This window comes from Maylandia zebra, linkage group LG11 (genome assembly GCF_041146795.1).
Source record: "Maylandia zebra isolate NMK-2024a linkage group LG11, Mzebra_GT3a, whole genome shotgun sequence".
Taxonomy (NCBI): Eukaryota; Metazoa; Chordata; class Actinopteri; order Cichliformes; family Cichlidae; genus Maylandia; species Maylandia zebra.
In genome coordinates, this window is record NC_135177.1 from 17427274 (window position 1) to 17444672 (window position 17399).

The 17399-nt window shown below is 43.1% G+C and overlaps 1 protein-coding gene across 2 annotated transcripts in view; it reads left to right on the forward strand.

The window, feature by feature from the left end:
- zfpm2a (zinc finger protein, FOG family member 2a) overlaps positions 1-17399 on the forward strand; it is a 123074-nt gene that overhangs the window by 26241 nt on the left and 79434 nt on the right. For both annotated transcript variants that reach the window (XM_004541608.4, XM_004541607.4), the window contains exons 2-3: positions 5235-5393; positions 12490-12591. In XM_004541608.4, coding sequence (XP_004541665.3) covers positions 5235-5393; positions 12490-12591 — 261 coding nt within the window. The remainder of the gene's footprint in view (positions 1-5234; positions 5394-12489; positions 12592-17399) is intronic.

Below are 17399 nucleotides of genomic sequence, written 5' to 3' on the forward strand. Positions count from 1 at the left end.
ATTTGAGAAAAAAAAATACACACACACCCCTTCTCTTTTATTGTTATTATTATTTATTAGATTTTTTATATGTGGATTTCACAGGATGTCATGAGAAATCTGTGGACGGAGATACTTTCCTAGCCAGCGGCTGTGCCTTAGTGTTGCTGCACGAAGCTTAAATGTACAGTAATGTAAACTCGGCGGGCCATCTAAACACATGATGTCATCAGATCACATTTAGATGCCTTGTCATCTTTTGCTGCAGCCTCGCAAACGAGTGTGTGTGCTCTTCCTCTGTGCGTGTGTCATACGAGGATGTGAATACATTCACCCCCCTCCACCCCCACTTTAGAACAAACCCAGCCTCCCTCCCTCCCCTTTTCACCACACAATATCCTTTTTTTTGTTGTTGTTGTTGTTGTTTTTTTGGGTGCTGCGTTTTCGAGCAGTTTGTTGACTGTTGATTGTAAGTGCCCGAATTTAGGAAGGCAGCCATTTCTAATCACGAGAATTACACTGCTTAGCGACCGGAAAATCAAGTTAAACAATAGCATTGCTTATTCTTGGTCACAGACTGCGGCTCTGAGAACACATCAGTCTCCACTGAAGCTGTTCCACGCTCCTCCCAGCACACACACACACACACGCATTTACACACAAGCAGCCATTCACAGACAATATGCAAATGCTAATTTACTTTTTGACTTGTGTTACAGCATTAGCTCCACATTTAGTTTGATCACAGAGTGTACAACTTGGAGGAAAAAAAAGGAAGCGCTTTTTTTTTTGTAACATTTATGCAGTACAAAAAAAAAAGATGCTTGAAATGAAAAATTCCTTTGAGGGTTCCTGTAGCATATGAAGCTATTAAGAGCTGCGTAAATGGTATCTATTTCATTACAGTGATCAAGGATTAAATTAGTGGCTTGAGCCCTGTAACATATACACTAAGTCTCCTCCAAGGCTGAGGGAGCCCTCTGCTTCCCAAAGGTCATTAGAGCTGAGGAGAGAGGATGGCCCCCAGTCTCCCTTTGCCTCTCTCCACTACCTCCTCCTCCTTCTCTTTCTCGTTTCTCTCTCTCAACCTTCCCGACCTATCCTCCAAGATGAGACACAGTCGTGTTTTTATGTTTTCGCACACGGTTGTCGTTTCCTTTTTCTCCAGCTGTGGAGGGTTAGGATCACAGGAATCTAAACCTGCTTGGCAAAGTGTATTCCTGTATTTCCTCCCACGCAAAAGTTTGCATGTGTGTGTGCGTGTTCACCCGGAAGTGAGGAAGGCCCAGTATCAGTTTTGGCACAAAGGGCCAGTCACGAGGAGGAGCAGAGCTGGCAGAGGTTGAGCTGTGTGGCCCTGTTGGATTTTAGGGCTGCATTATGCATTCATGTTTAGTCTCAGGTGCTACGTTTTATCCCCAGGCCAGCTTGGACACATTTTCAATGGACCGTTTGGATGAAAAACTGTATAGGTGGGAGCAAAAATGATTTCCATGCTTATAGAGATCTGCCGCTTTGTTCTGTCAGATTCAATTACCTCACCTCTAATTAGGGAGCTATAGAGGAGGCTGGGTTTGTGATCCACACATCACACTGTGGAGCCTGCTGATAATGTGAGGTATCGCTATCACAGCCCGGCCACAAGCTCCCCACATTGCGGATGCTTGAAAAAGCATGCCATGAAATTAGCAGTCACTCATACAGTTTTGCACATACACACATATTTCTTCAGAGCTCCTCTTTTTCTTCGTCTTCCTTTTTTTTTGAGTGTGAGCTTTGGAACAAGGTTGGCACATGTGTGTGTGTTTTTTCTTTCCTATTTTCTGTTTTAGTCCACTGAGGCACAGACTTGAGTACAGAGTATATTTTCCTGAAAGATATGCTCATTCCACCACCTCAGTCCATACTCCTCTGTTCCCCTCTTCCTCTGTGACTCATTAATCCTCTGTCCATCATATGGTCTCAGAGTATCACCCCATTTTATAGACTCAGTGGGGGCATTACCATATCCCTCTTCGGAGCTCCACTCCGCATGGCCGATCCCTATCAGACAGAGGCCACGCCATGAACAAAAGAGCCACTGTGATCAAGCCTGCATTCAGCTACCAATGTCTCTATTAGCATTGGCTGCTCCTGCTGCATGACTGTTTGAACAGAGCTGAGATTTCTTTCGGTCTCTCTCGGCAGAAGAAGAGTCTTGATGAATGCGGATGATACAGTCGAGGCTGGAGGGTGCGCATGTGTCAGGGCGGATGTGGAGGGTGCTGGGATACCTGGACACTGACCCTGATTGAGAGGAAGTTGAGACAGAGTGCAGCCTCCTGAAAGATCCTGTTAAAAGTGAGCAGATAGCAGCGTTTGTGCTACGATTATCTCACGATCCAAGCCTTTTGTCTGCAAACTTGAAAGTGTGCTCTGAAAGGCTGCCACACTTCAGGTTACAGATAATTAGCGCAGGGCTTCAGCTGCTAATTATTTTAACGATCATTTTTAATGATAAACTAATTAACTGTTGAGTCGAGTGGTTCTCAACCTGTTAGGAAGCCTTCCTGTAACCCGTCGCCACGTGTCAAATATTTACAGAGGAACAAACCTGTGACTTCATATCTTTAAATGACATGTTTTGTCTTAAATGTGCAACTTAAAATGATATAAAACAGAGAAAGGAAGAAAATGGGGTGATATTTTCTGATTGATCACTCTTTAAAATTAAGCTGCTTCGCTAATTACGTCAACCGGTAGATGATTTTGTCGTTGGGTAAAGATCGCTTGTTACTATAAAGTTAACATGCATCTCTAGCAGGCTTAGATCAGCCGTAATGAGCGCACCACTTAAAGCCGGCTGTGTTGTTTTCTGCGGCAAAGTGAAGCGCAGACACTTTCTCCGCGGTGTCATTGGCCATCTGAACTCCAGAGGAGGCTCGATAAGAGGGCGAAGCAGCCGACATTCCTCTGGCCCAGTTCGTCAGCAGAGCCTATAGAAATGCACCAACAAGCGCGGGTCACACAGCGAATGTGACAGGATTTTAAACAGTACACAACTAAATATAGCAGGAACGCCACTATCAGAAAATGAGTTAGGAGTGTGCTGCTGGTCGTTTAGAAAGTCATTATTCTTATCATTGCTGTCTCTGAAATAATTTCAGGTCTCTCCATGCAATGAATACTGTATAATAAACTAAACACATGAGAATGCGAGCAAACTTTGGTCAATCTGCGCGGTCCCAAAAGAAGTAGCCATCGGACCCCCTTTAATGTCTCAGGCTGGGTGTAATATTTCATTTTTCCATATTCAGCAAGGCCTCCAGTATCTCTATCAGTTTGAAAATGCTCCATTTAGTTACTATCTGTTGGAGTGGGGAAGTGAGATGCCCTTATTCTGAGTCTATTAAACCTCAATTCTATCTCATCTTATCTACCTAATCTTTGTGTTTTATTGACCATGAAGTTTATCTTTAATCTCCCTTTACCCTTATTATCACACAACACTGTAGGTCTATTTTCCGCGGTGCAATGGCGCTGCTGTATTTGCCAGCAACAGAGGAAGAATCGTTTAGTTGTACACACAGTTCTTATTCAGCTGTGTAATGGAATGTGTACACACTGTGTGTATAGAAATGTATTTCCCCGCTTTCTTTCACACTGTCTTCAATTGCCTTGGCAGGAGCTTTTACCGCCAGTCATACAATCTCCCCTTGATACGGCGATATTTATCTCTCAGTATCATCTTAAGTGATGGTAGACTCATCGAGTCACTTCACGCCTCACTTCACTCCTCAGCGAATCAGCAGAAGGCATCAGATAAGATCATAAAACTGTATCCTAATTTAAAAGCGGCACTCTGCCTCTGCAGTGTCTATTAGAGATCCGCGTGCTAATTCTTTTCATGTCCGGGGCTCCTGCAGATGTTGGCTTCTACAAAGGAGTAATTTATAAGACTAATGAAAAGAGCAAGCAGTTTGTGGACATCAGGGGGGTCTTTTATGAGACTCGTCGCAAGAAGAAAGAGAAACAGGAGAGGCACACCAGCCCCACTTTCTGAAGTGAAATTATTGCTTTATTAAAGCTGAGGGGGCTCGCTCCCGCTACAATAGAACAAACAGACTGAAAGGTGTGGAGAGGATGTAAGTGCGCTCTGTTTGAGCTCTAGGTGGATGCACAAGAGGCAGAAACAGAGACAGCATCCTCATCTAGCTGGCAGTGACAGCAGCACTTTCGACATGATTGTTCACTTTATACACGACTCGAGAAGGAGCAAGGAGTGTTTTTTGGGGTTTTTTCATGGGGCTTATGCAGGTTTTTCTCAGAGTGCATCATCTCAAATATTAAACTAAACTTAAACCAGAAGGGCTCCCCCAGTCTTTTTCGCTTTTGGTATGTCATGCGGGGACTTTGCGGGCATGTTTTGGCAGAAAAAGGAGAGAGGTGTGCGCGATGCGTATTATCTTAATAACATTCAAATGCCGGGTGAGATGTTTTCAGAACTAATACAATTCAGGTGGCAGTACAGTAATTCCATCAACACCCTTGATTGAAGCAAAATGGTAATATGCAAATACCAAAAGAGATGTACAGCTACAAGCAAAAAAAAAAAAACCTCTGAAATCATTTAGATTTAAAGAAATAATATTGCACAGAGGGGGGAAAAAATTAATCACACGGAAAAGTGTCTCCTTTAAGATTGCACTGGTGTATTACCCGGAGGCATGCAATGTAAATGGAAAATCAACATTGTACCCTGTGATAAGGCTAACAAATTAATAAAAGTATTTTCTTTCCTCCTCCCATGCTGATGCCTGTGTGAAAAGTCTGGAAAGGAACTTTTTTTTCTTGCCCCCCTTCTCTCCTTCCCTCTCTCCATCTGTGTGAGGTTTTGTTTTGCAGGTAGCGGGATTAACATCAGCGCTCACCTTGGCTGCATGTCAGCTTGTTTTTCTGGAAAAAAAAAAGTCTCAAGGGGATTTTTTTCAATAGGAATAATGGAAACACTGATGTGAAGCACGGTGGTAAAATAATAGTGTTTATTGGGGTGGCTTTATCTTTAGCCTGTACGAATCTCTGAACGTGTATGCATACGGCGCTTAGACCACGCAATGTTGCGCAGTGCTTTGAATTTGTATTATTGCAGCACCGGAAACAAGGAGAGACAAGATTTTGATTCTTGAAAGCCTGAAGGGTGTGATGAAATTGCTGAACATCTCCCTTGTGTGTCTGTGTGTGTGTCTCTGTGTACATACGTGTGCCTGTTCCCTCAGGTCCTCTGGAGGATGGCCTGGAGGAAGAGGAGGAGGAGTGCGTCTCCGAGGAGAATGAGCTCCTGGCCAAAGATGAGTTTTCGGTGGAGGAGAACTTCACCGCCGAGTTTGAGACTGAGAACATAAGCTGCGAAGACATGGAGTACTTCTGCAACAAAGGTGAGCGTCCCGCACTCGGCCAAAACCGAAACTTCACAGGCGGGCTTCCTCATGCAGCGTTCAGCCATCTTTTCCTTTTTTTAAACGCCTAATATGGGACAATATGCTGTGCCCGCCCCAATGCTGAGCATCAAAAAGTAAGTTAAACTCCTGCCAATTGTGTCTAATAAAATTCCTCAACATGTTCAAATCAAACCTGGCAGAACTTGTGTCCGTCTGAGAATTTCTCCCGCATCACTGCCTGGAGTTGAGACTATCCATTTTTGATATTTGATCCCCAGCAATCCACCCAAGAGCAGTGGTTTGATCTGAGATGGAGATGGCACCAGCAACACTGGCTCTCCCTCTGTGATAGTGCTGTGAAGGTGTGCTACGGTGCACCAATGCACTGGAGAGCGTAGCGCTTCCCTTTGAGCCGGCGCTAAAGCTCTGTGAACACTCAGCAGCACCTGCTACTGCTCGGAGGTCCAGCACTATAAAGCGCCTCAGCGTCGCCAAATGCGCCCGAGTCCTCTTTGAACTCCAATTCAATTAGACTGCTTCTTTGTGTGTTTGTTTCATTTCGGTCACACCGTGCCATCACAGGAGCTAATTTGTGGCCTGCTTCAGGTTACAGTGTGAAGATGACAGACCTGTCCCGCCTCCCCCCAACCACCGCAACCCAGCCCAGAACCTCCACCCCCAACCCCACCGCCGCCGCCTCTTCCTAGCCTCCGGTTGCGTGGCGTTCGCTACCCCAGGTGTCCCCGCTCTTACTGACGCTCGGATGCCGCAAATTTGACTTTTTAATGAAGAACCGATGCTTTGAATGTCTGCCTCCTCGCCCTCCTTTCAAAGGGAAATTTGTTTAGAATTATTTCTCCACACTTCTAAACTGATGTGCCTCGTGGGATTACATTATTGAAGGAAAAAAAATAAATCTTTCATGTTTCAGGTAGGCTATGCCCCGGTAATCGTATCAATAATGTTTTCCTTTTGTTCTCCGGGAAAAGTTGAACGGCGCAATTGTTCAGAAATTGCAATTACCAGAGACGCCTCGGCCGCTTCACCCTTTGTCTCCTCCGTAATGTGTCCCCACTCAAACTTCAAAGTGCGAGGCATATACTTCTAATAACCCAGCAGCTATGAAATAGATGGCGCGTATTGGTGGTTACAAGAAAAAAAAAAAAAGTAGTACAACTTCTGAAAATTTTCAAAGAACCTTGTCAGTGCCATTTGGTATTCCCTTTGTTTAAGGAGCCGGGGCTCAAATCTCCTTTCCCTGTTTATGAATAAAGACAACACAAAATACCAATCCATAATGTCAAATAGTACTTTCCCTGAGCACTTCTAATCTGTTCCTTGTCATGCACGAGCCTTACTAGTCCGATTTTTTTTGTATGACTTTGCTATCTCAGCTTACAGTAGCTAAGTCTCCCATTGCCTCATAAGACCCAAATGATGTACTATCCAAATTTCTTTTCTCCTAGTGCCAAGTTGTGTGCAATCATCAGGTGTAGCCACTTTCCCATGATCCCTTCCTCAATTAGATCTGTTTAAAACTAATGTCAGAGTGGCTTAAATTTACCCCACTTATGTGAAACTGCCTTGAATTAAACGGGACGCAATCCTGGAGGCATTAAATGGTTTAAGTGTGTTATTCCTCGACTATAGGAGGCAAAAGAGAGCCCCCCCTTGATTAACTAAACCCTCTCAAATGTGATGGCGTGCTGTAATTAGCCCTGTGCGGACTTGAACGTGGGTTTTAAAGCAGCCACTCATCCCATGGCCTTTATCTTCTGCTGCTTCCCGGAGAATAAGGTCTCCCGTGTAAGGTTCCTCCACTGAGCAGTAACTCTCTGGTCTTAGCTTAGCCTTGTATCTGTGTAGTCACTCTCTGAAATGGGCTTGTCAGGGGGACCTAAAACCTCCATTAAAAGTTTCAGTCTATAATAGGTATTAAAAAGCTGTAGGAACACAAAGAGGAGTACCAATTTTCATTAACATATGAAGCACTTATTAACTTTGATCAGAGTGCGGTGAAGTAGCAAAGCCGCTTAAAGGCGCAAAGGTCAAGAAGTTGAATGCCACCAAAGACTCAGCCATTTGCCTTACCCTTGCAGAAAAGGGACTCCCCAGATAAGTGCGTGGAGCACCTTGACGTCCCATCTTGGTCTGAGGCTCAGGAACCTCAAAATTAGGTGACGGTTGACTCCCTGACCTGTTTAGTTAATAGTGCTGTGGCTCTCACTGGGTTTTGGCCCTTTCATTGATTTAGCTTGTAAGGTGCTGTTGGCATCTCTCTCTCTCTCTCTCTCTCTCTCTCTCTCTCTCTCTCTCTCTCCTGTTAGCTTGACATTGGCAACAGAAATGACAAAAATGCTTTTAGGATCATCTTTTTTTTTCTTCTTCAGACAAACAGTAGAAATGATTAGTCCTGCATCAGTGCTTCCTAAGCCCTCTGACTTATGACCCATTTAAACACAGCATTGTCCTTTTGTTAGGCCTCACCAGTGGTCGCACATGTCCAGTTTAACAAAGGAAGGAGTGATTTTATTATTTTGTTTTTGGAGTCAAAAAAAAGTTCAAACAGACAGAATCTATTAAAATAAAGCTAAATTTGTATATCAAGAACATGTGTTTCACATCATCCCAGGTAATTACTCCAATCCAATGCCTCTATTAGACAGCTTCATTCAATACTCTGCAAGTTAATGTTTTATTTTGGATACACAATTCAGTGATCAAGAATTAAAATACAGTGCTTTATCACTGATGGGACTATCCAGCTGCACATGAAGTACTCAAGTTAGACCTATTTTGACCAGCTACACAATTTAATCCCTCGCATAATGCGTCATGATCGTCAGTAATGGGCAGCCCTGAATCATGTGGATATACGGTTACAGGTATGAGCAGCCCCCTGTCAGTTCAGCTCAGAATAATGTCTCTGAAAATGAACAAGCTTGGTGGAATAGTAGCACCCCAGAGAGATTGAACACTGTTTTTAATATACATGGCATTTTAGAGGGGGTCTGCCTCCCTTTCAAGACTTCTATGAGGAAGGGGGAAAGGCACACATCTAAAGAAATAACCTTGGCTTTCCCTTGCTATTAAACAAGAATTTTTACCTCAAACAACCTCTCCTGCTCGGTCAATTTCACATTTATGGAGCTGTGCTTGTGAAGAACCCCACAGATGAACACGCTCGCTCCCACAGAAAAGATTTATACTCTATTGACACACCTGGCTCCATAATTGTGAGAAAGATACCTTTTTTTTATATACGCTGAGTGGCATCTTTTTTTACTGAAATTGTGAAATTTCACCTTGCTGTTTCACCCCCTCTTTTATTGTTGGCTATCTGTGAAGTTCAGCACAGGGTGTTGCCACAAGCTGTTCCCTCTGAGCGTTCCAAGTGTTTGTCTGATGACAAATGACTTCCTTACTTAGCACTGACAGTAAATTTACATGTCATTTCACGTGTCTCATTTCCTCGACGTAAAACAGCTTTTCGTGAAGTTACATTACACGAGGGTTGTTTTTTTTTTTTCAGTTCGTTTCTGAGGTTGTTGCGGGTGTCAAGATACATCAAGTTAAACGTGAAAATTTGCACTCTTTTGTGCCGTTCTCCTCGAATTACAGAAACAATGGGGGCAGAAATATTCTATCACAGTTGAAGTGAAAAGTGAAAGCAAAGGACTTAACACGGTAAATAATTAAAAAAAAAAATACACCTTGAACTTTCAAATAACCTCTCGGTGAGTAATTTGACTTGCGGCAGCCACAGATGTACAGTAACAAGGAGAAAGTGGCACAATTAATTATTCTTTGTGCGACACAGAAGTAATCTGAATCTCCAGCAACACGGGAGGAAGATCTCCTTGGCTCTTTCACCACAGCTGCCAGTGCCCAGAATGGTAAATGTGGAATTTTAATGCACAGTTGATGCTGGAGAATATGGGGAAATGCTAATTTGTGGTGCGATAAGATGAATCGAGTCATCCCTTTAGCCCCATTTGACTCAGTGGAGGAAATTAATCATTAATGTTTGTTAAGTATGACAATCTAACTGGGCCAGATCTACATGCTCAGAGACTGAGGCAGAGCGAGATAAAGACCCAGGCTGCAGACAGGGAGGAAAACTGCCAGATTCTGTAATGATGGGAATTTATTGGCATTTAAAGAGACAGTGGCAAGGCATTTCACTAATAGCCTCCCTCCATTGGAGTGCTCTGCCTGCCACAAATTGCATGCAATTCAGACCTATTTTTCAGATAGCAGAGAAGTCTTACAGCTATGCTTGACTTTGGTGAAAAAGGTTGCTTCCTTGAATTGACTTTATCTGTATATGTGACGCAATCTGCATCAGCAGCCAAATATGCAATATCAACGATGCTGACGAGGGGGGGGGGCAGGCATAGCCCTCCTGATATTACATTTTGAAAATCATCGCCAAGCTCCAACACCAGGAAGCATGTGATGGGTTTAGAAATGCGACACTGGGTTAAAGTCATCGAGCCCGGGATTTGGTAACCTATAGAACTCTGCAATCCCATAGGAATACTTAAAAATACTTATACACCATCTTGCAGAAATTGCAACCTGTCTCAGGACTCAGTGGTCAGGATTAGAGTGCCCTGAGCTCCTTAAAGTCGCATGCGAGAGATTGACATTTTCAAGGGCTTCCTCGGCAGAGACAATGCTAAAAGGGAGGGAAAAAGCCAATATGACTTTGTTGCTACCTTGCTCGAGGAATTGTTTGTGTAAATCGCCTATAAGCTTATTGACCTGAATGTGTGGCACGCTGCATGTGACTGCGATTTGGCTAGAGAGCTGTCCTTTGATAGAGCAGCGATAGAGCTGATTTTAACAGCTCACTGGCTCCTCTCGCATGCCCGCCAACCCAGAACCCAGCAGGCCGCCTCGCCTCCCCAGCCCTCCCCGTCCCTTCTGTTCTCCTCAGCTTTCTCTCACTCAGCCTCAAGTATATCCATCTGAGCGTGCGGGGAAAGGAACCTAAGCCAGATGTAAATTATGATCTAGGCGATAATGTAGAGGATGATCATTGACAATCTGTCCCCTTTGATAAGACTGCAGAGGGGTTTCAATTCAAATGATGAAACAAAGCAGAGGCTCGATTACTCAGATTGGACCTCGGTGAATGAAATGGAGCACCTCAATCAATCCATTTCCATGTTGTTTTAAAATCTGGGGCGGGGGGGGGATCTCGACATTTCTCTGTATTCCAGGTTTTATCTCACTGACTGTACTGTAAGCAAAGGAGTGCTGCTCCAGCACTGCTTCCTCTGCTCGCCTTTTTTTTCTTCCTAGTGACATTTGTGCAGGAAACTTCATCAAAGCCCTGTGACATTGTTCCCTGTGAGGTTGCCTGGGCGATTGTGTTTAAAATGCACTGCAAACTGTGTTAGATAGAAGGCAGAAAATCCTTAATCACTGCTTAATTAAGGAATCATCTTGTAGCTTCATTTCCCGGGCTGTAATTAAACACTTCCAATACGTTTCGTTACAGGGCTTAACATGTTCGCCTGAGATCAAGGTAGTGCCTTTAATGTTATCTCACCAGCTTTTTTTTTTTTTTCTTCAAACTGCGCTCCATTGGAAGGAACTGTTGATATACGCCTTTGTTATCCTCGTCATAATACGAGCCTGGTATGCTAAAGAGGTTCTCCAGGCCCAACAATAAATAGTGGGGGAATTTAGTTGAGTGGGCTCCGTGATAATATACTGGGAGAGAGGAGGAGCAGGGGGAAGAAATTGCCAGCCCAAGCGGACACTTGCATAAGCAAAAGTGGGTCATAATGACCTCATGTACTGTAAGTAGGACATTTCTGCAGACTTCCCTACAGTATCGCTTTTTTTTTCTTCGTGCACACATCTTCTATTTTAGTGGGAGATAGAAAGCTGACATCCTTTTGGCAATGTTTGCCGCTCTCTTTGAAGTGAGCCACGTCAAAAAAAAGGGGAAAAAAAGCTAAACAAGCACAGAGTATGTGCTTGATCTGGAGATTAACCCGACTGAGGATGGCCGGCGCTGGAGTGACGTAGTGTGTGTCCTGTGGCAGTTGTCACTTGAAGGTTGATAACTAAGACTCAGAAATGTGTTTTTTTTGGGAACTGTGGGGGGCGAAGAACAGAGGCAGGTGTGGTTACAATATATTCATATTTAGATTTGCTGCATAAGGTATAGGTTGTCCTGTCGTCATATATTTGTATTTAAATCTACATGCCCTCTCCCGCCCCTGTTTTTCCCTTGTGGTGGCGTGTAGTAAGCCACTGGAGCAATCCAGGCCTGTCCTTGACCATTCACTGTTGGGTTTAAAACATCAAAGGAATGAAAAAGATGGGGTGACAAAAGTGAGAGGAATGTACCTCCACAAACCATCAGCCCCAAGCAGGTTTGCTCTTACCTGCCCGAGTCTGAAGAGACACCAACCACTGTGTCAGCCACATTGGATTTATTTAGAGCACCACACTTGGGGCACCTACTAAGCTCTGATTTATGTGCCTATAAACTTTTGAGTACAAACTGTGCTTACCGTAGACATGCAAAAATAGATTTTCTTTTACAGTAAGTGCGTCTACAGTGAGAGCGTCTAGTCTTTTTCTTTTTTTTGTAAAACAAGGTCTTTAAGCACTTACATCCTGGAGAGAGATACCCAAATATCCCTTAGCATGGTCTGTGTGAGCCTTGGGACTGTAAATCAGCCCCTACATCCTATAACACACATTCTAGCTCCCTCCACAATAGATCAAACGGTAATAAATAGCCACCTCTCTCCCACACATTGCTTTCCTTCCTGTTCCATTGGGCTTCCTCCTGTTCCTGCAAGCACTCATGGGAACTCCTTTTTACATAAAAGTGTGCAGCTGCATGTGGTGAATGCACTTTTACAAAATCATACACGGAAACACACACGTCACATTGTGACACTTAACTGGTACAGGGAGAAGATGTTAAAAAACCAAAGTCTGCATAATGCAACGATTCATTAAATTACGTGTCCAAACATTAAATTTGGAGAGAGTGCTGTTCACTTTGGGTCTTGTGTGCATTGTGGGACTTAAAGTGCTTTTTTCCCTCTTTTACTTACAGGAGAGGAAGATGGCAATCGAGAGGCAGGAGAGTCGGAGATGGATGGGCAGGGGGAGAAGAGCAGGCACGCTGCCATGGGGCCAGAGGAATGGGATGGTCCAAGTAAGAAAAGCATGAGTATTACTTTACAAGACAGGCTTTCGGGGGTCATTTGATAAAGTTATTGTTGAGTAACTGAAAGGCATGCGGTGTAGTTCGAGGGAAGGTGATAAAGGGGATAAAATATTATTGTTTCTAAAAATGATTGCCTTGTATAGTAACTATATAGCTACACAATCGTGTCAGAAGTCTGCTGCTCGCTTGAAATGTACGTGAAGCCACCATTCGGTTAACAGTAAATTAAATTGTCGACAACTGCTTCCTTAAAGACATTTTTTTTAAAGAACTGAATAATGCAATGCAGACGCAGCTTTTGAAGAGTTTACAACACATTTTTTTTTTATCTTGTTTGCCCTTTTAGTAAAAGTAACTTCATCAAAATGATGGATAATACATTGAACAAGATAGTTGCACGGCAATTACTGCTCAGCAATAGCCTGCGCCCGCACTGCTGAACACACAAAATGTGATTCCTTTTAATGCATAAAATGACCTCAAGAATTTATTGCAGGTACATGCGTTTTGGGGGGGGGGGGGAGAGAAAAGAAAGGGAGAGCGGGAGAAAAAAGTGGATTTGGGCAAGTTGTGCTTGCTAGCTCGAAGCCCCCTGGGGTGTGTATTTTATACTGACAGTGAATCAGTGTTATCGCACCTATCAGATAATGCATTTATCATTAAATTTCACATTTGCATTTAAATCTGGGGAAGGAAATGAGCATTGCTGGCTAAAGATAAGAGCGCCGGGACGACAGTAATAAACCATCACTGTGATCAGTCAGGAGACAGGGCTGAGGGGGTCAGCTCAGAACTATGGGGGCCATGACAAAAAGAAGGCATCACATGCAGAGGGAAAAAAAAGGCCCCCTTTTTTGGCAAGAAATGCTGAGCTTAAAAATACTGCTTTGAAAAGGAGGGATGGATGTAGCATGACTGGATGTATGACTGACTGTAATTATGCTTTCCCCCTTCTACTTAGCCATCAGAATGAGAATTAGAGGCTCAGAAACACACTGCTGGACAGGCAGTGGGGAGGGAGAGGAGGGGGACTTGAAGTAAACTTTCTCTTTGCATACAGCGAGGACAGCTGAACTGCAGGGGAAGTGATGTGAGACATGATGCCCATTTCATGTTTTGCTAAACCGCAGCATGAGTGGTTCCAACTTATCAGAGGACTTGGACACTTGTGGCCCAATCTCTGCTGTATTGCTGCCGGAAAAATGACACTTAGCACCTGGCTGCACCCAACTTTAAGCAAACAAGCTTTCATATTGTAGCGTATTGTGTGCGCTTCGCAGCCGGGTCATCGGTTTATAATCATCTTGTTTTTGACATCTCTATGATACACCTACCAATTAATGAGCGACTAAGGCACCCGTGCCCCCCTCGTGTGTTTTCTCAATGGGCACTGTGGAGTAGACCGAAATTAATCTTGGCGCATAATAATGCCATTCACTCTTTCATCATGGCTGCCATGAAAGGTCATTTCCCTTTTTAATTTTTCCCATTGTGCTGGAAAAGTCAGATGGGCATGTTATAATTTGAATAAAGAGGGGGAATCAGACAATCAGATAGGGACATTCGAAATGACATGACTTCCTGTTGGAAGCGATTAAAAGCAAATTTATTTAGTTTGTAGACTGTCTCCCCTTTAATCTCTTTGTAAATGTTCAGATAGTTGAGCATTCAAAAGTTCTTTGTTATTCTTTGGCTTAAGTTTAAGCAGCTGTGATTATGATCACCAACAGATAATTTTTAATCACTGCGCGTGTGCATCTGAATAGGACGTGTAATGGCCATTACATAAAAAGAGAGTGAAGCCTTTTAATGAGGTGGGCTAACTCGGAACATGCCCACCTGCTTTGGTGATTCTATTGAAGCACCTCCATACCATTTCCCTTTTGCTGAGTAACAACAAAAGCCTTTACAATCTACATCCTGTAATTGAACTTTTTTCTTTCTTTTTTTTTGTCCCTGCATTTCATCTCCACTTTAGTAACTCATGTCAAGTGCTGTCCACGATTGGCCCCTGTTCTCTGATTGTCTTTCTGTCTGGAACAGCAGAGAAGCGTACTGAATGACTCACTATTAATCTGATAGCTGGCTCTTCTCTGTTGTTCAGAGTGCTGGGTCTCTGATGTGGAACACCCAGCGAGTTCCCTTTCTCTCCCCTCATCTCTACAAGTATGTCCTTAAGCAAATCTGCACACTGATCTTCTGTCTCGTGTTCATTTCTCGTCACGGGTGTTTCGCAATCAGCCGCTGATTTGCCAGATAGCGTGTCATGCTATTCTATTCATTTTCATGGACTGCCTGTGATAGGAATCTGACTCCGTCTCTCTCGATTCTCTCCCGCTTGCTCTCCTCTAGGCTAATTGGGAATGGTGTGTGTTAGCTAGCTAACTCTGCTAATGAACTTGTTCTCATCCTTATCTAAATGCCTTCTCATGTAAACCACACCCCGCTTTGGAAAGTGAAGAAAATCCAGGGTTCGTTAAGAGTGCTGTAATTGTGTTCGCTGCAGTTTCAGCTCAAGTGTCTAGTCTGTGTGTGCATTTGTTAGGTTACGCTGTGGACCTCTAAATTTAAGAATTAAAGCTAATATGTAGCTGAAGAAGCAGCACATACTCAGATACGGCACTGTATTGTCCACTGCTAATAGGATGTGGTTTGCCTTCACAGTTTATTATGCTGCCCAAATGCAAATAAATACAGTGTGCACATGCAGTGTGACGTGTGTGCTAACAAGTTTTATTGTATTTTATTTCTGTAGTGATACAGTGGAAAGCATTTCCATTGATCACAATCTTTTTGCAGATTGAAGCATGATGAATGCCATCTTTTGAACTGATCGTGATTGATTTTAGCATCTACAGGTGGATATCCTCTGATTATAACACGTTGATTAGCGACAAAATTAGCAAGAGTTTCAGACTTGTGCATTTCCCCCCCCAAATAACTGTATTGTTTGCCATAGTTTTGCCAATTCTAACATTGTGCCAAATGATGCATAGCTTACTTTCCACTCGGAATAATTAGTGAAACTGCACAACAAGCTGTCAAGGTCTAAAAAAATCATCTCCACTGCATTATGACATGGAGTTTTAAAAGGCTAAGAAAGACTTAGCAGCTGCTTAGATTTTAACCTTTTTCTAAAAAAAAAAAAAAGGCCCATAAACTGTCCCAGAGTGCAACATTATATCACTGGAATGCCTCAGAGAACTTTAGAAGCAGCATTAAACATGCTAGTGTTTTGAATTGAATTAAGCTGATCTACTGTAGCTGTCAGTTTGCAGCTAATGTCAACACCCAATTTCCCAAACTGATTAAACTGGATTTGAAGTAGATGTGACTTGCATACAGCGACATCAACATCTAAGATATCAGCCCTAAAACACACTTAAAATGAGCCACGCTGTAAAGAAGGAGATGCAGAAGGGGCAGATGAGTGTGACAGAGTGGTAACAGAAGTAATGTGATCACCTTGTCCACAAATCTCTTCTCTTGGCTTGTCCCTGACGGCCGGCATGGCCCAGCTTGCTCAGCTGCTGATGCCAGCTGGGCATCAGCCAGGGCGAGGCAGGGGTCAGCTGAAGGAGTGGCCATCTGAGAATCTACCTGACAGTGGGACACACACACACACACACACACACACACACACACACACACACACACACACACACACACACTTCACCCTGAAAAAAGATATCCATTTATATCCACCCCCTTCTTTTCCCCTTTCAAGACATCAAACATGCACATGCTGAAAACGCAGCCTCACTCAGATGTAAAAAGTCTCGAGTCTCATTTTTGACTCCAGCCAACCTAGAACGGTCTGTGGCCAATCCATCTTCTTCCAGTCGCCAAAGGAAAAAAAAGGAAAAAAAAAAAAACAATAACCATTTCAGGTTTAATGCACATATGTCATGCTAGGAGAATTGGAGGACCAGATGGCCACGATACTGTGGCAGGTGCCTCAACAAATGTTTGCGATTGCCCGTGCTGCTATTTATATCGTGGTGAAACACAGACATGCAAATATTTGCAAAAGGACAGTGGGCCGTTTTTTGTTGGGAGACAAAGTGATCATGAAAATAAACAGATGGGATGAAACCTTTTGGGCATCAGTCACATGAACTTGGACATTCCCTTGGTTCATCTGAAGAAACTTAGTGGAAAAATTGACCAAAAAAAAAGATAAAATGAAGATGAAGCGGTGACAGTTATATCTAGACCAGGGGTGTCCAACATAAGGCCCAGGGGCCACAATCAGCCTGGCAAATACTCTGGCTCTGGATAAAGGGAAGGATAAATTTTGGACTTTTATATTTATAAATTTTACAACTTGTCATGCTGATAAAGATCTCACCTAGAGCCATTCATACTGTAGTAATAAAATAATAGATAATCAGTTAAATGGCAGAAAAGTACTACAGGAATATCTGTTTTTTTAAGAACGTGTCCACAATAAAATCAATAATAAATATGGGGCAATTTCTGTGGTTTACAAAAAAACTTTCCTCCAATTACAGGATGGTCTGGAATATAAGCACGTTTATTTCTTACAGTTTAAGCCCAAAGAGCCGTTCTTCATTTACTAGAACAGCATTTCTTTATCACATTGAAAAACAGAAACATGTTGAACTGAGGAAAGTGTAGTAATTACTCTTCTTTTTCTTATATTGACAAATTTAGGCATTAAGTCTTTACGCTAATAGAAAGGGGATTTTTTTACTTGCCGAGCCCACTTAAGGTCAAAGTGGGTCATATGTGGTGTGGACCACAATGTGAAATGTTTGAGATTACTGAGCTCG